The 18741-nt window shown below is 38.6% G+C and overlaps 1 protein-coding gene across 1 annotated transcript in view; it reads left to right on the top strand.

Annotated features, from left to right (window-relative positions):
• COG5 (component of oligomeric golgi complex 5) overlaps positions 1-18741 on the top strand; it is a 267212-nt gene that overhangs the window by 230348 nt on the left and 18123 nt on the right. Inside the window, exons 17-19 of the mRNA XM_043463038.1 lie at positions 4105-4208; positions 7259-7496; positions 15411-15487. Coding sequence (XP_043318973.1) covers positions 4105-4208; positions 7259-7496; positions 15411-15487 — 419 coding nt within the window. The remainder of the gene's footprint in view (positions 1-4104; positions 4209-7258; positions 7497-15410; positions 15488-18741) is intronic.

The following is an 18741-nucleotide window of genomic DNA, read 5'->3' as shown; positions in this document are numbered from 1 at the left end:
TTAATACTTATTGTCATGCATTATTTTATCTGATACTAAATTACTCCAGTCTTCTTTATTCTTAATGTTTACAGAAGACGATGTATCTTCTTTTGTCCATTTACTTTCAACTCCTCTGTGTCTTTACTTTTAAATGCATTTCTTGTAGGTAGTATAGGGTTGGGTCTTGCCTTTGTCTGTTCCCATAATCTCTGCCTTTGAATTGGAGTGTTTAGTCTGTTAACATAATACAGTTATCAATAAGGTTTTATTTAGGTGTATAGTTTTATTGTTTTTTGTTTGTTCCCTTTGTTTTTTTATTTCCTCTTTTTCTCCTTTTCTGCCACCTTTTGGATTATTTGATCGTTATTTTTTTGAATTTCACTTAAATGTATTTCTGAAATCTTTGTCTATATTTCTTTGTAATTTTTTTTCCCATTGTTCTTCTGTGTATATGTGCATTCTTAGCTTCCCACAGTCTTTTAGAGTTAATATTGTACTGTGTCATGTAAAATCTAGAAACTTTGCATTAATTGAAGTACATTTACATCTACTTGCATGGAGTATCATATTTTTATTTTAAAATTTCCATGTTGGTTCTTTTTTACATTTTAAATCACTCTGTTGAGATTTCCCATTATTTATGATGGGCATTTTTTTCTTTATCTCATTGAGGTTCTTGCCTGATAACTGTAGAGTGGATCATTTCAGAATTGTCAGCTATTGATTGTCTTTTCCCTTTAGAACTGATAACATTTCCTCAGTTCAGTTCAGTTGCTCAGTCGTATCTGACTCTTTGCAACCCCATAGACTGCAGCACACCAGGCTTCCCTGTCTTTCACCAGCTCCTGGAGCTTGCTCAAACTCATGTCCATCGAGTTGGTGATACCATCCAACCATCTCCTAGCTTTTTATTATTTAGTCATTTTAATATATCCTAGACAATGTAAACATTATGTTTTGTAGACTCAGTATTTTTATATATTGCTCCTATAAATATGTTGACCATTTCTTTAGCAGATAAGTAGCTTGTTGAGACTCAAATTGTACACTGTCAGACCTGCAGTTGGCCATGTCGAAGATCTCAGTTCTTTCAGCTTTAGTTGCAAGCCACTTGTTTGCTTTGCACACACATGGTTAAATTAGCTGAAGACTAGTGCTGAGTTCACACATGGAAAAATAGGCTTGTTTCTTCTCTGGCTCTCTCGTCTCTGAAGTTCCCCCCTTACTCTCAGCAGCCCTGGTTGAACCAGGGCCCCTTCTCCTGTTCCTTTGACCTGAAAGACTGCAGGTTTGGTTTTATTTTTCTCTCAGCATTTTAGCCACCTAGGCTTGCCACTACCATGACTAAAGTCACTCTCATTGCAGAGGCACAAAAAAGGAAAACTCACTCTCTTCTGATTGTTATGTATTTCCACACTCCTCTAAAACTGCTTGCTTTTTTGCCATCTCCAGAAGCCTCCAGTAGGGTTTTTTTTTTTTTTTTTTTGGTGTTTTTCCACAATTATGTGTAGGAGGATCTGTAGTTAGGCACTCACTCCTTCATACTGTGTAGAAAACTTGCCCTTCCTTCCTGAAATCTCCTGTCTATTTATTTTCACTATATTCCAGGATCTCTTCTTACTTCTCTGCCCAGTGGCAAAGAATAACCAAAAGCTCATTGGAGTCAAATGCGCCTAGAAAAACCCAGCTTTTCCACTTGATAGCTTTGGACAACCTTCTTAACTTGACTTTAGTTTCCCTGTCTACAAATTACTTTAAATTCCACATCAGTAAGTTAGAGATTCTCTTGATTCTTAGAGGAAGGAACAATTGAGTTTTCAGTGGCATGGTTACCTATGAAACCAAAGCACAGTATCTAGCACGTGACATGTACTAAGTAAGTACTACTACCCCTCTTAATCTGTCAAGGGCCCCTCTTCTGCATGACGTGAAAATGGAATTCCTTACTCTATGAACTGTCCTCTGGGATCTCAGTGACTCATTTGGCTTTGTCTTCTCTCTTAAAAGCCAAAGACAACCATATCTAGTTAAAACGTGTTAGAAACCACAACTGTGAAGCCCTCAGTCCCTGCTGGAGAGCCCATGTGGGTTTCCCCGTAAGTCCTTCCAACTTGTGTCCAAAACTGAGCTCAGTATTTCCTTCCTCCATCCCTAAATCAGCCAGGTGCTTGTGCATTTACACATTCAGTTGATAATGCCACCAAGTCATTAAAGGAGAAAAAAATCTGAGTGTACCCTTCTGTCTTTCCATTCCGTATTTCTCACATCTGATTCCCAAGTCCTCTGTTCTCTTTTCCCAGTGTCTCTACCTCATCTCCTCATCTCTGTTCTTGCTGCCTCTGATTTGGTTCAGGCACTCACCACTTTGCATGCTACTGTGTCCTTTTGCCTTTAATCTAATTTATCCAGTCTGCTGTCCCAGCATGATTTTTCCCAAATTCAAATCTTTAACCAGGTTTTTTTTTTTTTTTTTTCTCCCATTGCTTAAAACCCATCATTGGTTTCCCAGTCCCTTCAGGATATGTTCCAATCTCCTTAGCAGCCTGCACCGAGTACATCTGCTCTGTCGCTCTTCCACATCGGCAGCCACCGCATACTCTGTTAAACTCCTTGAAAAGTTGAAAGTGAAATCACTCAGTCTTGTCCGACTCTTTGCAACCCCATAGACTATAGCCTGCCAGGTTCCTCTGTCCATGGGATTTTCCAGGCAAGAATGCTGGAGTGGGTTGCCATAAACTCCTTATAGTTCCCCAAATGTATAACCTTCCCCAGGCTCCTGTGCTCTTGACGTACGCTCCCCCCAGTCTCACACCCTCCCTCCCAGCACATACACTTGGCTTTTAACCTATTTTGACCTTTGAAATTAAGTTCACGCAACACCTTTTGTTTTTTAATCCTCTAAGTATAATTTGGGTGTCTCTCCCGTGTTCCCTAACTCTCAGAGCACTGATATCACCACAGCCTACCTGTTGTCACTAGATTGTGAGCTCCCTGAGGGCACGCTGTATGTGTGTGTACACACACACACACACTCTCTTTTATCTTGTTTCATTTTCATCCTTTATTTCCGAAAGGAGAGCCAAGGGATTGTGGGGCAGAAGGCTTAGAGAGAAAACACACAGCCCATGTCTCTGTCAATCCTGTATACATATCTTTATTTTTATCAGCAAATTAAGGCTTGAGATGACATTTAGGAATCTAATGAATAACCTTTTTTCATTGATTTCAATTATTTGTATGAGCCAAAGTCATCCATCTTCCTTGTATGTAATCATGATTGAAGCATATATAATATACTTAAAATTTAGACTTTGAGCTTACTGAGGCCCAGTCATATTTTCACATTAAAACCATAACTGTGGCCTAGCATCATAACATAACTGATGAGTATACTTCGCAGTAGAACAGTTTCTCAACCTTAGCACTATTGATGTTTTTGGCTGGATGGTTCTTTGTCATGGGGGACTGTCTGTTGCACTGTAGGGTGTTTAGCAGTGTCTCATGTCCTCTGGATGCTGGAAGCATACCCCTCCCCCACCCCAGCCATGACAATCAGAAATGTCTGTAAACATTGCCAGGTGTTCTCTGGGGAGCAAAATTGCCCCCAGTTGAGACTCACTGCTGTCAAACTTGAAGTAGAAATCTGATCCACAAAATGCCTAACTCTTCTGCCCTTTGAGAGTCACTAATATATTTATTATATCCAGTTTGGTCTAAAGCATATGATGTTGCTCCAGTTTTGAAGAATTACTTTTGGTCTTGCCTCAGTCTTTCCAGAAACTTTAAAAAATGTGTTCGTGTATTATCTTTGCTTCATAAGTGACATTACCCCTCTCTTCTCCTTTCTCCAGAGGCTCATTTGAGTGTTAAACTTTTTGAAAATATGAGAAAAGTGGGGGAGTTGAAATTTTTCAGTGCCATGTTCCACATATTTTAAACTTTAAAAATCATTACTGACAACAGTTACGAGAAGAGCAAACTTCTGTTGGGTTATTATAGTTAAACTGTATATAGTCTGAATTTGATATAATGTGAAAACTTTTATTCAAAATGCTTCTCACACCTCAGATTTCCTTGTGTTTGATCTATTTAAATTTTGCCTCTTTTTAATCTTCTTTTTAGGCAATCTATGTTCTTATGGGAAATGCTGTGCAACCCTTGCTGACTTCCGTGGGTGATGCCATTGAGGCTATCATCATCACTATGCATCAAGAAGATTTTTCTGGGTAATGACTTCCAGCCAAAGGCTTTGCTAACCTTCATAGCATTTGTTTTTCATTCCCGCCTCCACCTCTACTCCCTAAGTCTCTACCATCTAAACCGTCTAGAAGCTTGTTCCTCTTGTGGTGGAGTTGGCCTCCACCCTTATCCTCCTTTGTTCGTTGGGCGCCATTAACTGATTTTTTTCAGTCCTTCTTGTCATCATTCGTCTCCTGCTCTTCAGACTTGGAACCATTGACATCTGTGGGACTCAGCTTGTTATTAATACTTCAGGACATTTGGTACCATCTTGTTTCTGCAATTATATTTTTTTCCTTACTTCTCTGTACTTGAGCCTTTGGTGTTGGTATGGTAATCCTTGTATAAAATGTCCTGTCTCTATCGCTGTGCTAGTCTGATTCCTTTGAAGGCAAGGTCCTGCCCAACCCTCAGTGCAGTCTAATCTGATCATATCACTCCTAGCCATAAACACTGGTATTATTCCATAGCTATTTCATATGTGAACTGCTTATTTTCCATATCTATGTGTTTTGAGAATAAAAATCATAGTTCCTAGCTTAGTGTTTACTGAAATCTTTTTAAGTAAAGTGGTTTTGACTTAGTGTTTTAGAAAACTGGAGAATTTGAAACAGTTTGCACATGCTCAAAGTGATTAAAAAAAACATGCTTTAGAACTAAGCATTCATGTATTTTGTATGTAGATATATATTCTTATTTCTAGTTTGTAGTTAATTTTTTTTAATTGCCCTGTTTCTTTATATTCATGTTGTTTAATAGAGTATCTACTTTACTGAATTTCAAGCCACTGGTTTATCTGTTTATAGAAAAATGATGTGACTATTGCACTGTCTTTTAGTTTTTCAGATCACTTCTTATTTCATTAAGAAAGTATCTTTTGAAAGGTGAAAAGGTCAGTCTTTTTAATAATAATACGAAGCACAGAAAGGTAAAGTGGGTTCTACACAAAAATGCTGTAATATTTGGGTACAGGAATATGAAACTACTGATTACCAGTATTTGGAAATAAATGAATTTTGTTCCAAAGTGATCTGAAATATCCCAGTTAGACCAGTCATCATTGCCTCTGAAGAGGAAGCAAACTGAAGTAATTTTTAAAGGCTTGTTCTAATAAGAGTGGTTAGATACTTCCTTCAGTAATTGTGTTGATGAGCCACGGCTGGTGCCTGCGGATAACTGATTAGACATTAAAAGTTGGTTTCCCAAAGAGATATGTTTTTATTAGTTTGCTTACATACCAGTGAACCAGATTGGTCCTTTAACTGACAGCCCCTAGGAGGACCCTAGGTCCTTGGCGTGCTGGACAGGCACCTCACAGGAGGGAGAGCACACAGACCCCAGAATGATGCTGCTCCTCAGGCATGCACTTGTTTATAGGCCTTCTGCCTTCTCCCTCGTGTGCGGGCTCTTACTGCAAGGACCCTGACATTGCTGCTCACCTTTCTGCTGCACTTTATTACTTGAGAACCTCTTACTAAAAACTTTTGACATAACTGGGAAAACTGAGTTTTAGCAATCTCCAGGCAAGGTTTATATTCTAGTAAATTTAAATCTAAATCAGGTTTCTAATCCACATTGAAAATTGGTGATAACATATTTCACGATTTTGTCTAATAGAGCATTTTACTTATATTGACACATGTTTATGAAACTTGTTTTAGTGAGTTATTTTCTAATCCTCAAGGAAATCATATCACCTGGCCAGATTAAAATTCTTCAAGCAGTCCTCCAGAGTAGTACCAATTTAATGACAGCGCTTTTGATAATGCTTAAGAAGGTTCAAAGAGATTTGGTGCCTTCCCCCCAGCCCCCAACATAGCCTTTTAGACTGACAAAATCTGAATAAAGATAGGCCATGATGGTCTGAGTCTGGCAAAACCGAACCCCATGTGAAGGTTGCCGTCACCTACTGGGGCTGCCCCTTTGCTGTGTTCCCGGCAGCACTCTGCCTGTGATACTGCAAACACCAGTGTTCCACTGGGCCCCTTCCGTGGCCTTGCCATAGTTAGGATGCTGTTTCTTACACCCAAGGAAAATCTCTTCCTGCTAGAACCTAGCCTGTTTGCTCTATTTTTATCTGTTTTCTGGAAGTGCAAGACCTTCGGTTAGCATTCCACTTACAATAACCATTGTTGTATTTTAAAATAATTAAGTTCACCTCATTCTCTTGTTCTCGGTGTTTGAATCATGTCTGTTGTTCTTCCCTAAACCTTTGCCAATTTCGCTACATCATTCTCAGAATATGATTTATTTTTTGAAAAAGATTCAGCATTATATAGCCAGTGATCTCATTGGTTCTCTAATTAATATCAGGTGATTTCTAATTTTGGCATAACTCTTCTTTCCTATAAATATTGCACATTCTTTTCATATATTCTTTAAAGAGCAATTATAAACACTTATGAATTATAAATAGTATTTCATGGAGCATCAGCTGGCATCATCTGTTGATCCAAATTAAAGCCTTTCCAAACATCTTCTGGGAGGAAAAAATTGCATACCATGTGTATTGTTACATAACCAGTTCCACAGTCAGAATTCTACTATTGGACTGATTGGATTAAATAGCACAAGAGCAGAGATATTTTTGCCAAGAATTTGTTTGGGGAAGGCAGTGTTTTCTGTTGCTACCGAGTGTAAAATCCTGTTTCAGTACCTAATATTGATTTATTCACTAATCAGGCAAACCATGTGAGTGGATGGAGAATTGTAAAGCTGGAAGAGTCCTTGAGAGGTCAGAGTGCATAAGGCATTCTGTGAATCATCCAAGACGGATGGTTGTTGGTTTCATTTTTCATAGTCTTTCAGTAAACAGATTCAAAGATTCCTTCAGTCATCTTCCTAGCATCCTAAATCAGTCTTTAAAATATGATTTAAACATTGTATAATGCTTTTTAACTCTTAACAAAAATAATGCCTTTTCTACCATTATGGAAAAAAATTGCTTAGGAGTGAAATAGCAGGCAGTGGGGGAAAGGAAATGTCCAACAGTGCCTTTTAGTGAACTGGCTGATTTTTTTTTTTTTTTCTTTTGCAGATCATTACCCAGTTCAGGAAAGCCTGATGTTCCCTGTTCTCTCTACATGAAGGAGCTCCAAGGTTTCATTGCCAGAGTTATGAGTGACTACTTTAAACACTTTGAATGCTCGGATTTTGTCTTTGACAACACTGAAGCTATTGCCCAAAGAGCCATCGAACTTTTTATCCGCAACGCCAGTCTCATTAGACCTCTTGGTGAAGGTGGGAAAATGCGACTTGCTGCTGATTTTGCCCAGGTAAAAAGGGAAAATATTTCAACCTCAATATTATCCATTTAAATAAAAGACCATCTGTGTATTATTCAGTGTTTTAAAGAGTTGAAACATGAAGAAAAGTAAACCTAAACCTAATAGGTAAAAAAGGAAAGAACTTAAAGGTACTTTCTTACAAGATATTTTTTTACTTTAACAAAAGAGTCGTCACTCCTCTTTGATAGTTCAAGGTACATTAAGTAGCTCATTGCACAGTAGAGTAGCATTTCCCATTTTTCATAATATGGGTCTTTCTCACAATTTTATTATCCTACCAGGTCAGTAATGATAAGAATAACTGATTAACCTTGTTGGAAAATAATGAAGAGAATGAAATTTATCCTTGAAAGAGTGGGAAAGGGCAATCTGCTCTCATGTAAAGAGGAGCTCCAACACATGTGTGGTCCTCCAGGGTCAGCTCAGCATTCCAGGGCAGGTTCTAATTCATTTACATGTACAGAGGTCCAGGTAGATTGTTTGATCCTCGTCTGTTAAATAAGAATACCTTTCTTATGCATGGCCAGTCTGAAAGTCATTCCACACTCTCTGACGTGAATGAAGTAGAGTCACATTAAAATAGCAAAACAATAATCAGCTCTCACAGAAAGGTTTTTTTTTCCTTTGTCCTTTAGACAGACTTTTAAAAAGCCTTATAAATATAGTATCAGAAGTAGATAGGAACTACCTCACACATCTACTTTTATTAAAGAAAAAATTCAGAAACAAATAATTCGTATTTACATAGCATGTCAAAGGTGAACTCATTTTTTAAGCCTTTGAAAGCTGTTAGCCCTACTGGTCTAAACAGTAATCCAAACGGATTATTCCCAGTGGTGTGCCCCATCCTCCTTGTTTATAAAGGTAGACGAGTTGTAATGTCCCTCCTTATTCCTGTGTGTATCTGGAAGCAAGTGTTGGTTCATCATTCCTGCTCCCAGGAAAGAATGTGGTGGGCTACTTACACCAGGCAGGGGTTGTAGAGGCTCCTCCACACCAGCAGTTACAATAAGGTACATAGCCTGTTGTTTCAAGAACCAGGCTGTCTGCATGTTAATTGGTCTAGAGTTAGTCATTTTCATCCCCAAATGATATGCCCGAGACCACTAAGTCAGAGTAAGGAGCCTTCCTTTGTGAAGTATGCCTTTAGTAGCCTCAGCGTGAGAATCCTTACAAATGTCACCATTTGTGTGGCTCCTTTTACTCTTCCCATTTTTGTCAACTTAATTCTTAGGCACCTGTACATTTTATTGTTACAGGTAAACGTCAGCCTAAAGAGAATTATATGTTGTGTCATACTTGTGGATATGACAAGTTTATTGGGGTTACAGGGGTTACAGACTGATTATCAAATGAAAGCACAGTGATGTACCAAGACCTGCTCTTACTTGTTAAAAACACTGTGATCTGTACCCCAGTGAGTGTCTGTTCTTCTTTCCCCCTTTCCTCCTTCATTTTGTTTTTCTTTCCCTGTCCTCTTCTCTCTCCTGGGCTCCCTCCCCCACTGGTTTATTTGCATTCTGCTCCAGCTGGTTCTTGAGTCACTTTCCTGGAGGCAGCACTTCAAGTCCAATTAGAGTGGCAGCCGAGCAGGAGATGGCCGACATGAGAGTGGTGCGGGAAGAAGGCTTTTTGTTTTTTATTTTAATGATATATCCCCTTATGAGTCCTGAGAGCTGGCGAGTGCTATCCTGTGACCCTTGCTATCGCAGCCGGCACCTGCTTAAAATGCCTAGCTTCCAGGGGCAGGATTGAGTGTCTACCTTCCTTAGAACCACACATTCAGAATTTTATTTGGCATTTCCTTCTTTCTGAAGACATGTTGCCTATAAATCAGACCTTTTCCCAGGTCCCTTCTCTTAAGATAAATGAAACTCATCAATCATTGTTATATGCTAACTTATTATGCACCAAGGTCACTTCTGTTTTCCATCTCTTACTCGGTGTTAGGGTATGTTTTCCAGCCTTGCAGTGACACTGGTGGCTGCACCTTCTGTGGGTTGATTCCTTTACTCCTGGACGGTGTCCCTGCTTCACAACACCCTGCCCCTCGCTGTGCGGCTTCTTCGCAGCCCTGTGAGTCGTGGGCAGTGGAATGATAGGCATAGGCACTTTGGAAGTTAGTCATGGGTGTGGCTGGTAGCTTTGGCAAATATTGTCCAGTGATTGTATCTTCCCCTATATTTTAAAAATATTAAAGTGAGTTTGGGGCTTTCATTTCATTTAATGTAGTTTCTTACCACAACTACAATTATGTGGTATTCTACCTCAGCTTTTGTACTTGGTTGGAAGCATTTTTCTGAGGTAAGTCAAAACACTTAGATGCCATTACCCTGACATTTATATTCATGACAGGCATCACCTGGAACAGAAAGCCTTTTGGCTGCCTCATTACTGAAAGTTCTATCAACTTGTATTCAAAATTAAACAAAACCATAGCGGCTATTGGAATCAAGAATACACTTATCCTTCATGGGTTTCAAAAAAAATTCTTGTGATAAAAGTGCCTGCTATTCTGGCATAAATAACAGAAAGAGAAAGGATTCAGAAGAGAGTAGTTGGGGATTACTGATTATTTGTCGTCAAGTCCAGTTTGCAAAGGCAGATAATGATATATTTTTAAAGATTTATGTAGGAATCCTAACTACTCACTGGCACCATTACACAGGTGAAAGAGAAAATGTTTTCAGGGAGCCATCTGGTGGGTTCATGTTGAGGAACGTGCCCAGCGCATGGCCCCTTAGGAATCAGGTCATGGCATGAGGTGTTTTCCTCATGGTAATTAATTCCCTACTGTGGCCACATGGTCTCTGGGTTTACACTAATCACACAGCAGTCCTCAAGCACTAGGCTTGTCCAAGCCACTGGGGTTCTGCTGATTCAGAATCTCTCTGGGGACCTGTCCACACTGTCCTTTGAACCACACATTCCCCTCTGCTCCTCAGTTGTGTTTCTTTCCCAGAGAGAAGGATGCTGTTTTTTTAAAACATTAACAATTTATTTGTTTGTTTTTGGCTGTGCTGGGTCTTTGTTGCTGTACAGGCTTTTCTCTAGTTGTGGTGAGTGGGGGCTTCTCTCTAGTTGCTGTGCTTCTCATTGCGGTGGCTTCTCTTACTTCAGAGCACAGGCTATACAGCTTGTGGGCTCAAAAGTTGTGGCTCCCAGGCTCTAGAGCACAGAGTCAATAGTTGTGGCATGGGCTTAGTTGTTCCGCGGCATGTGGAATCTTCCCAGATCAGGAATAGAGCCTGTGTCTCCTGCATTGGCACACAAATCCTTTTTTTTTTTTTCATTTATTTTTATTAGTTGGAGGCTAATTACTTTACAATATTGTAGTGGTTTTTGTCATACATTGACATGAATCAGACATGGAGTTACATGTATTCCCCATCCCAATCCCCCCTCCCACCTCCCTCTCTACCCGATCCCTCTGGGTCTTCCCAGTGCACCAGGCCCGAGCACTTGTCTCATGCATCCAACCTGGGCTGGTGATCTGTTTCACTATAGATAATATGTTTCGATGCTGTTCTCTCGAAACATCCCACCCTCGCCTTCTCCCACAGAGTCCAAAAGTCTGTTCTGTACATCTGTGTCTCTTTTTCTGTTTTGCATATAGGGTTATCATTACCATCTTTCTAAATTCCATATATATGTGTTAGTATACTGTAATGGTCTTTATCTTTCTGGCTTACTTCACTCTGTATAATGGGCTCCAGTTTCATCCATCTCATTAGAACTGATTCAAATGAATTCTTTTTAATGGCTGAGTAATATTCCATGGTGTATATGTACCACAGCTTCCTTATCCATTCATCTGCTGATGGGCATCTAGGTTGCTTCCATGTCCTGGCTATAATAAACAGTGCTGCGATGAACATTGGGGTGCACGTGTCTCTTTCAGATCTGGTTTCCTCAGTGTGTATGCCCAGAAGTGGGATTGCTGGGTCATATGGCAGTTCTATTTCCAGTTTTTTAAGAAATCTCCACACTGTTTTCCATAGCGGCTGTACTAGTTTGCATTCCCACCAACAGTGTAGAGGGTTCCCTTTTCTCCACACCCTCTCCAGCATTTATTGCTTGTAGACTTTTGGATAGCAGCCGTCCTGACTGGCATGTAATGGTACCTCATTGTGGTTTTGATTTGCATTTCTCTGATAATGAGTGATGTTGAGCATCTTTTCTTATGTTTGTTAGCCATCTGTATGTCTTCTTTGGAGAAATGTCTGTTTAGTTCTTTGGCCCATTTTTTGATTGGGTCATTTACTTTTCTGGAATTGAGCTGCAGGAGTTGCTTGTATATTTTGGAGATTAATCCTTTGTCTGTTGCTTCATTTGCTATTATTTTCTCCCAATCTGAGGGCTGTCTTTTCACCTTACTTATAGTTTCCTTTGTTGTGCAAAGGCTTTTAAGTTTCATTAGGTCCCATTTGTGTATTTTTGCTTTTATTTCCAATATTCTGAGAGGTGGGTCATAGAGGATCCTGCTATGATTTACATCAGAGAGTGTTTTGCCTATGTTCTCCTCTAGGAGTTTTATAGTTTCTGGTCTTACATTTAGATCTTTAATCCATTTTGAGTTTATTTTTGTGTATGGTGTTAGAAAGTGTTCTAGTTTCATTCTTTTACAAGTGGTTGACCAGTTTTCCCAGCACCACTTTTTAAAGAGGTTGTCTTTTTTCCATTGTATATCCTTGCCTCCTTTGTCAAAGATAAGGTGTCCATAGGTTCGTGGATTTATCTCTGGGCTTTCTATTCTGTTCCATTGATCTATATTTCTGTCTTTGTGCCATTACCATGCTGTCTTGATGACTGTGGCTTTGCAGTATAGTCTGAAGTCAGGTAGGTTGATTCCTCCTGTTCCATTCTTCTTTCTCAAGATTGCTTTGGCTATTCGAGGTTTTTTGTATTTCCATACAAATTGTGAAATTATTTGTTCTAGTTCTGTGAAAAATACCTTTGGTAGCTTTATAGGGATTGCATTGAATCTATAGATTGCTTTGGGTAGCATAGCCATTTTGACAATATTGATTCTTCCAATCCATGAACACGGTACGTTTCTCCATCTGTTTGTGTCCTCTTTGATTTCTTTCATCAGTGTTTTATAGTTTTCTATGTATAGGTATTTTGTTTCTTTAGTTAGATATACTCCTAAGTATTTTAATCTTTTTGTTGCAATGGTGAATGGTATTGTTTCCTTAATTTCTCTTTCTGTTTTCTCATTGTTAGTGTATAGGAATGCAAGGGATTTCTGTGTGTTAATTTTATATCCTTCAACTTTACTATATTCTCTGATTAGCTCTAGTAATTTTCTGGTAGAGTCTTTAGGGTTTTCTATGTAGAGGATCATGTCATCTGCAAACAGCGAGAGTTTCACTTCTTCTTTTCCTATCTGGATTCCTTTTACTTCTTTTTCTGCTCTGATTGCGGCACACAAATTCTTAACCACCAAGCCACCAGGGAATTCCTAAAGAAGGATGACTTTTGACGTTAGCATTAAATTATTTACTCATTGGCACTCTGAGCAGTTTCTGTTTATTTCTGGTTCCCTTTAAATAACTCTCTCTCTCTTGCTTTTTGCCTGAAAATTATAAATTTAGGGGGAAAATCCGCAAATAATCAAGATCCTAATTCCTGTTGCCTTTTCTTCTGAACTGTGTCAGGGCAGGAATGCCCAGGAGTATCTGAAGATGCCCTGTGGTTAGCCAGATGTCTGCGGTGGGCATGAAGCAGCTATGTAATTAGTTAACCATGCCTGCTGCTAACTGTTTGTTGCCTCCAAACAGGAGAGCTGAAGAGAGGCAGTTGCAGGTGCTGTTTTGTATCACAGCTAATGGCAGAGTCATCTCCTCTAAAAGGAACACGCCTGCCCTTCAGAAGCATGGCCTTTATTGTTTAGTGGAACTCTGGCAGAAGAAGATGGTTTTTAGTACCCTAGGGGTCCTTCATGGATGAAAAATTTATGTTAAACGTTTAACATTTTGAAATGGTCGTATGGCATAGAAATCTCCTGCAGTCATCAGAGATGACACAGCCATTCGAGGTCATATTCTCATACTGTAATTTTCTCCTAGCTGTTTTATTTAACATTCAGTCCTGCTCAAGTGCTAAGGCAAAGGTTGTTTGCTGTAATCTTTGAAAATGATAAAGCCCACTGGGGTAACTGAAAAAAAATTGACAAAAATATTTCATAAAAATACTTTATATAATTTCAGTGTGTAATTAATCATTATAAATGCACATCCACAGAGAAACAGACAGGCATAGGTACATGTTAATCACATTTTTACTTTGTGCTCACTGTAAAATAAGTACTACCTTCTGTAGGAAACCAGAAACTCCTATCTAGTGAATAAACTAAATAGGTCCCGAGGAACAGCCCATCGCCCACTGTCTTCAAGAACATTGTCTTGAAACTGCTCTCTTTTGTAACGTTGGAAAGAATCTGACTTTTCTTCCTCAGATTTCTCTTTTTATTTACTTACTCTTTTGTGTTTTAGAAAGTTTGCTGACCATGTACAGTTTCCCTCAGGACATACAGTATACTCTGTCTCCTCTGTATGCTCAGAGAGAAATCCACCAGTCATGAGTCACCCTCAAGACCATCTGAAGAAAGGAAACTGCTTTGTAATTCTCCCCTGACACTCAGTTCACACAGTTGATTTCACACTTGTTGTTTCTCTTAATAATAATCAACATGTGTGTGTGTCTTTGTTTACACACAGAGATCTCTCATAAGCTAGATGAGTGAAGATTATAGTATTTAAATAAATATGTATCCTCTTCAATAAATTTGAGAGCTCCTCAGAGGTAAGACCATCTAATTCATCTTCTTATCCATGTCTAGTTTGGTGCCTGACAGTTAGCAGGGAGTAAAAAATGTTTCTCAAATGAGTGATTACGTCTCCATGGTCTTCCAATGGCAAGAAGATTAGAACAGTTTCTCAGAAAGATGGCCAGCAAGACAGATACCCCATTTTTCGTTCATATGTTTTTCTTGAAGAAAGATGTTGATTTACCAGGGAGCAGGCTTTTCTCAGAAATTTTCTAAACTATTCTTTACCAGGGCTCTGTTCATAGCAAGTATAGTGAAATGGCTTATCATCTGCCATATATGCAAAAACTTTGCATATGCACTTGGTAGATAAAGAACAGGTAACCTAAAACTCCAATTAATGACAAAATTTCCAGTCAAAGGAGGAAAATAAAGAGAAGTAGTAGTTCTGAATTCTTCAGTCAGGAAGCAAATTAATCCATTAACTAATAATTTAAAGGGGGGAAATTTTTTTTAAAAAATGATAGTAATTGCTGACACTTAATAAGCACTTACTATACGCTGTGCACATAATGCTTTGTGAAATTATCTATTTTGTTTGCATAATTTTATGATGGGTATTATCTGTTTTTGACAGATGCAGAACTTGGAACATAAAGAGGTTAAGCCCAGAGCCACACAACTAGTCACTGTAGATCAGAAACTGACACACATGTGCTGCCTCCAGAGTCAGTGCTTTTAATCACTTTTCACCAGCTTGGTGAAAACTGTCATCATTTCTGTTTAATAGAAAAAGACCTGTGATGCTAGCTTAAAGTACAGACACATAGGCAGTCTTGAAAACATTTCTTTTTCTTATTTTTCAATGGAGAAAAAAAATCTAAACCTCCTCATACACCACAAAAACTGCTTTTCTATTCTTGAAGGAATTATCTTATGACCTTTTTAGTAAATAAATGCAAAAGCTATCTAAGTTCTTGCCTTTTAATAAACTTGACATTCAAAACTGCCTTACAGTGCAGATCCAATTAAGTTTACTTCAAGCTACAACTTTCTGTGATCCAAGTGGGTCCCGAGTACACTTCAAGATTCTGATATAAAAAGCTATGGGATATCTTTTAATATTTCAGATGGAGTTGGCTGTGGGTCCATTCTGCCGAAGAGTATCTGATTTGGGAAAGTCCTATCGAATGCTGAGGTCATTCAGGTGAGGCATAATTCTGTTATCACTGTTAATATAACCATACCCTGTTAGCAGATAAATCCTTTCTTATTCATGTTGATCTACATGAAATTGCTATTATTTAACCATTTTGTGATATACAACAAACAATGGCATTTTCATATGGTTCATCTTGAAAGTTATCCAAACCAGAAATTTATAATGTTATATGCAATAACGTGTGTGTGTGTGTGTTGCAATTTAGTTGCAGTTCACCAGACTGAGCTGTTAAATTTTTTATTATGCTCTTTCTAGGGTAATTTTTTAAATTCTCCATTCTTACAGAAATATATGGAATAACACCAGGCAGTTCATAACTATATAGACATCTTTTTCTGAAAATGTTATTAGTTCATTTATCATTTCCAACCCAGTCTACTTCTAAAAAGGTCATAGGTTGCATGCCATTAAAAAAACAAAAACAAACTATTAAATAGAGTATTTGAAGGACCGAGTTTAGTGTTGAAATGCAGAGAATGACTGTAAATGTAGTAGATACTTTAAGGTAACCATGGCTAATGCAATTGAGCACAAAATTTTGGAATTGAGCTTCCTAGAAATCAATTCAAAAATAAAAATGAGTTAATTCAAACCCATGATCTAAGAATGCATCAGTTTAACAGGAAAATCCTTTTTAGTGCTAAATGCTTAGGTAGACCTTTTACCAACTCAAATTTTAAGGACCATTGAATAGTTTAATGTCTAGGTCTTACGTATCAGATTTTAGAAAATAAAAAGAAGTTGTGCATATGGCTGTTTATTCAAGCCAGAGTTCCCAAACTTTTCACATCATGGCACACAGAAAACGTATATGTACAAAAAAGATGACCAACCCTGAGAGCCAAGGGGATCAACGTAATAGTTACAACTTGTGACTGAAGCATGCCAGATGGGAAGCCTTGATGTCAGCTATCCATAATATCCTGAAGCATGATGTTTTTTAATATTTCTTTCTAAAGATAGGTGAGAGAGTCCAGGCATGTGACTGTCTATAAACTGACTCAGTACTAGAAACTAGAGTAATCAATAAGTAGTATGTTATTTAAAAGGTTGCTTCACTCTCTTATGTCACCCAAGATCTTCGTAGAAAATTCAGGTATAATAGCACTTGAGATATAATAAACCTAAGGTTGTTGATTGAAAGGGGAGGCTTATCCTTTACTTTACCTATGTGTACTTGGCAAAGATATTTTTAATGCGAACACAAGAGCCTGAACTTGTATTTTTCTCAAATGCCTTATGTGTACAAAGTTGGATTTCAGAAAAAGTGGGGTCACAAGTGTTTCAGATACCTTCTTTGAATTAGCTCAAACCTTTTATAAGTATTTAAATATTTTGGAAGCCTTTGGGTTTGACACTACTAAATATGGACAAGTTAAGAGATTAAGAGGCACTGAGCTTACTGATCTTCCAGTTATCTCTATGTACCATTAAAAACAACCTTAATAAAACTCCTATAAAGAGGTGGTTGGATGGCATCACTGACTCAATGGACATGAGTTTAGGTAAACCCTGGGAGTTGGTGACAGACAGGGAGGCCTGGCATGCTGCAGTCCATGGGGTCACAAAGATGGACTTGAGTTTGGGTAAACTCTGGGAGTTGGTGATGGACAGGGAGGCCTGGCGTGCTGCAGTCCATGGGGTCACAAAGAGTCGGACACGACTGAGTGACTGAACTGAACTGAACTGAACTGAAAGTTACTTACTCTGAGTAAGATGGAAACACAGCATTCCCAGTTGGATGATAAAATGCTGCCCTGAGTCACAGAATCTTAGCATGCTAGAGGACATTAACCAACTACTCATTTTAAAAGGCCTGGGAAAAACCATGATTTGGAATTTGCTAGTTTAAGATTAGATAAATATTTTTGATAGTCCTGCCTCCCATATTCGGTTGTTTATTCCATGTGCATGTATTAAGACAGTGCTTATCTTCCCATGTGCTAATGCAAGACAACCTTTATCCAGGTGCTTGCTTTTTTTTTTTTTTAACTTTTTGGCCCTACTGCACAGCATGTGGGAACTTAATTTCCCAACCAGGGATCGAACCTGTGCACCCTACAATGGAAGTGCAGTCTTAGCTGCTGGGTCAGCAAGGAAGTCCCTATCCAAGTGCTTTTAAAGTTCTGTCACAGTATGGAGATACATGTTCTGAGGGTTTCACATAAGAACAGTTCTTTTTTAAGTCATTTAACATTTTCTGTCAACCCACCCCAGTTTCCACATGAGAAAAAGAATCTTTAAAGGAGTGTTTAAAGTTTGAATAGTAACACCTTCTAGTATCTACTTAGGGAATAAAAAATTAATGATTGATTAGTGTATAATTTTTTTAAATCCTGGGTTTTTTATAGCTACCTTCTGTCATGAGGCAGTGGTCAATCTAGATGTGTTTCAAAACTTCAACTCTGACTGACAGTAAGAGAGATTTTATGTTACCATCTAGCATATACTTGCATGCAAGCACCCTCAAAACCATGCACACAGACGTGTGCCGTGAGACAGAAATTACTCTTCCTTCGTGTGATAGTCTCTGGTTTCTTTTGCATTTGGTTATTTTAACCCATTTAATTGGTTTCATGATGCACTAATGTTTTGCATCCAGTGGTTTCTCACCCTTCTCTCAGGGCCCTCTATTCTTATACTTGAGCTGCTCCAGTGGTAGGGGCTGAGTTTTGTTCCTTTCTCCATCTATAAAGATGTGCGCCCTTTTCTCCTGGAATGCCGGTACCTGAGCTTCCTCCCACAGATTCCTCAGCTCCCAAGGCATTGGCACAGATATAATCAGAGTAGTTGAATCTTGCCTATGGAGCCTTCTCTGTATCTTTAATTCATTGAAAAATTCTAAAATGGACTTACCTACCAGTGTATTCCTACAGTTGTTGGCTTAAATCTCAACATTCAGAAAACTAAGATCATGGCATCTGGTCCCATCACTTCATGACAAATAGATGGGAAAAAAATGGAAACAGTGACAGACTTTATTTTGGGGGGCTCCAAAATCACCACAGATGGTGACTACAGCCATGAAATTAGAAGATGCTTGCTCCTTGGAAGAAAAGTTATGACCAACCTAGACAACATATTAAAAAGCAGAGACATTACTTTGCAAACAAAGGTCCATCTAATCAAAGCTATGGTTTTTCCAGTAGTCATGTATGGATGGCAGAGTTGGACTATAAAGAAAGCTGAGCACCAAAGAATTGATATTTTTGAACTGTGGTTTGGAGAAGACTCTTGAG

The sequence above is a fragment of the Cervus canadensis genome, chromosome 3 (genome assembly GCF_019320065.1).
Source record: "Cervus canadensis isolate Bull #8, Minnesota chromosome 3, ASM1932006v1, whole genome shotgun sequence".
In the NCBI taxonomy this organism is placed as follows: domain Eukaryota; kingdom Metazoa; phylum Chordata; class Mammalia; order Artiodactyla; family Cervidae; genus Cervus; species Cervus canadensis.
The sequence above is the reverse complement of the archived record's forward strand: the minus strand, read 5'-3'. Positions and strand labels throughout refer to the sequence as shown.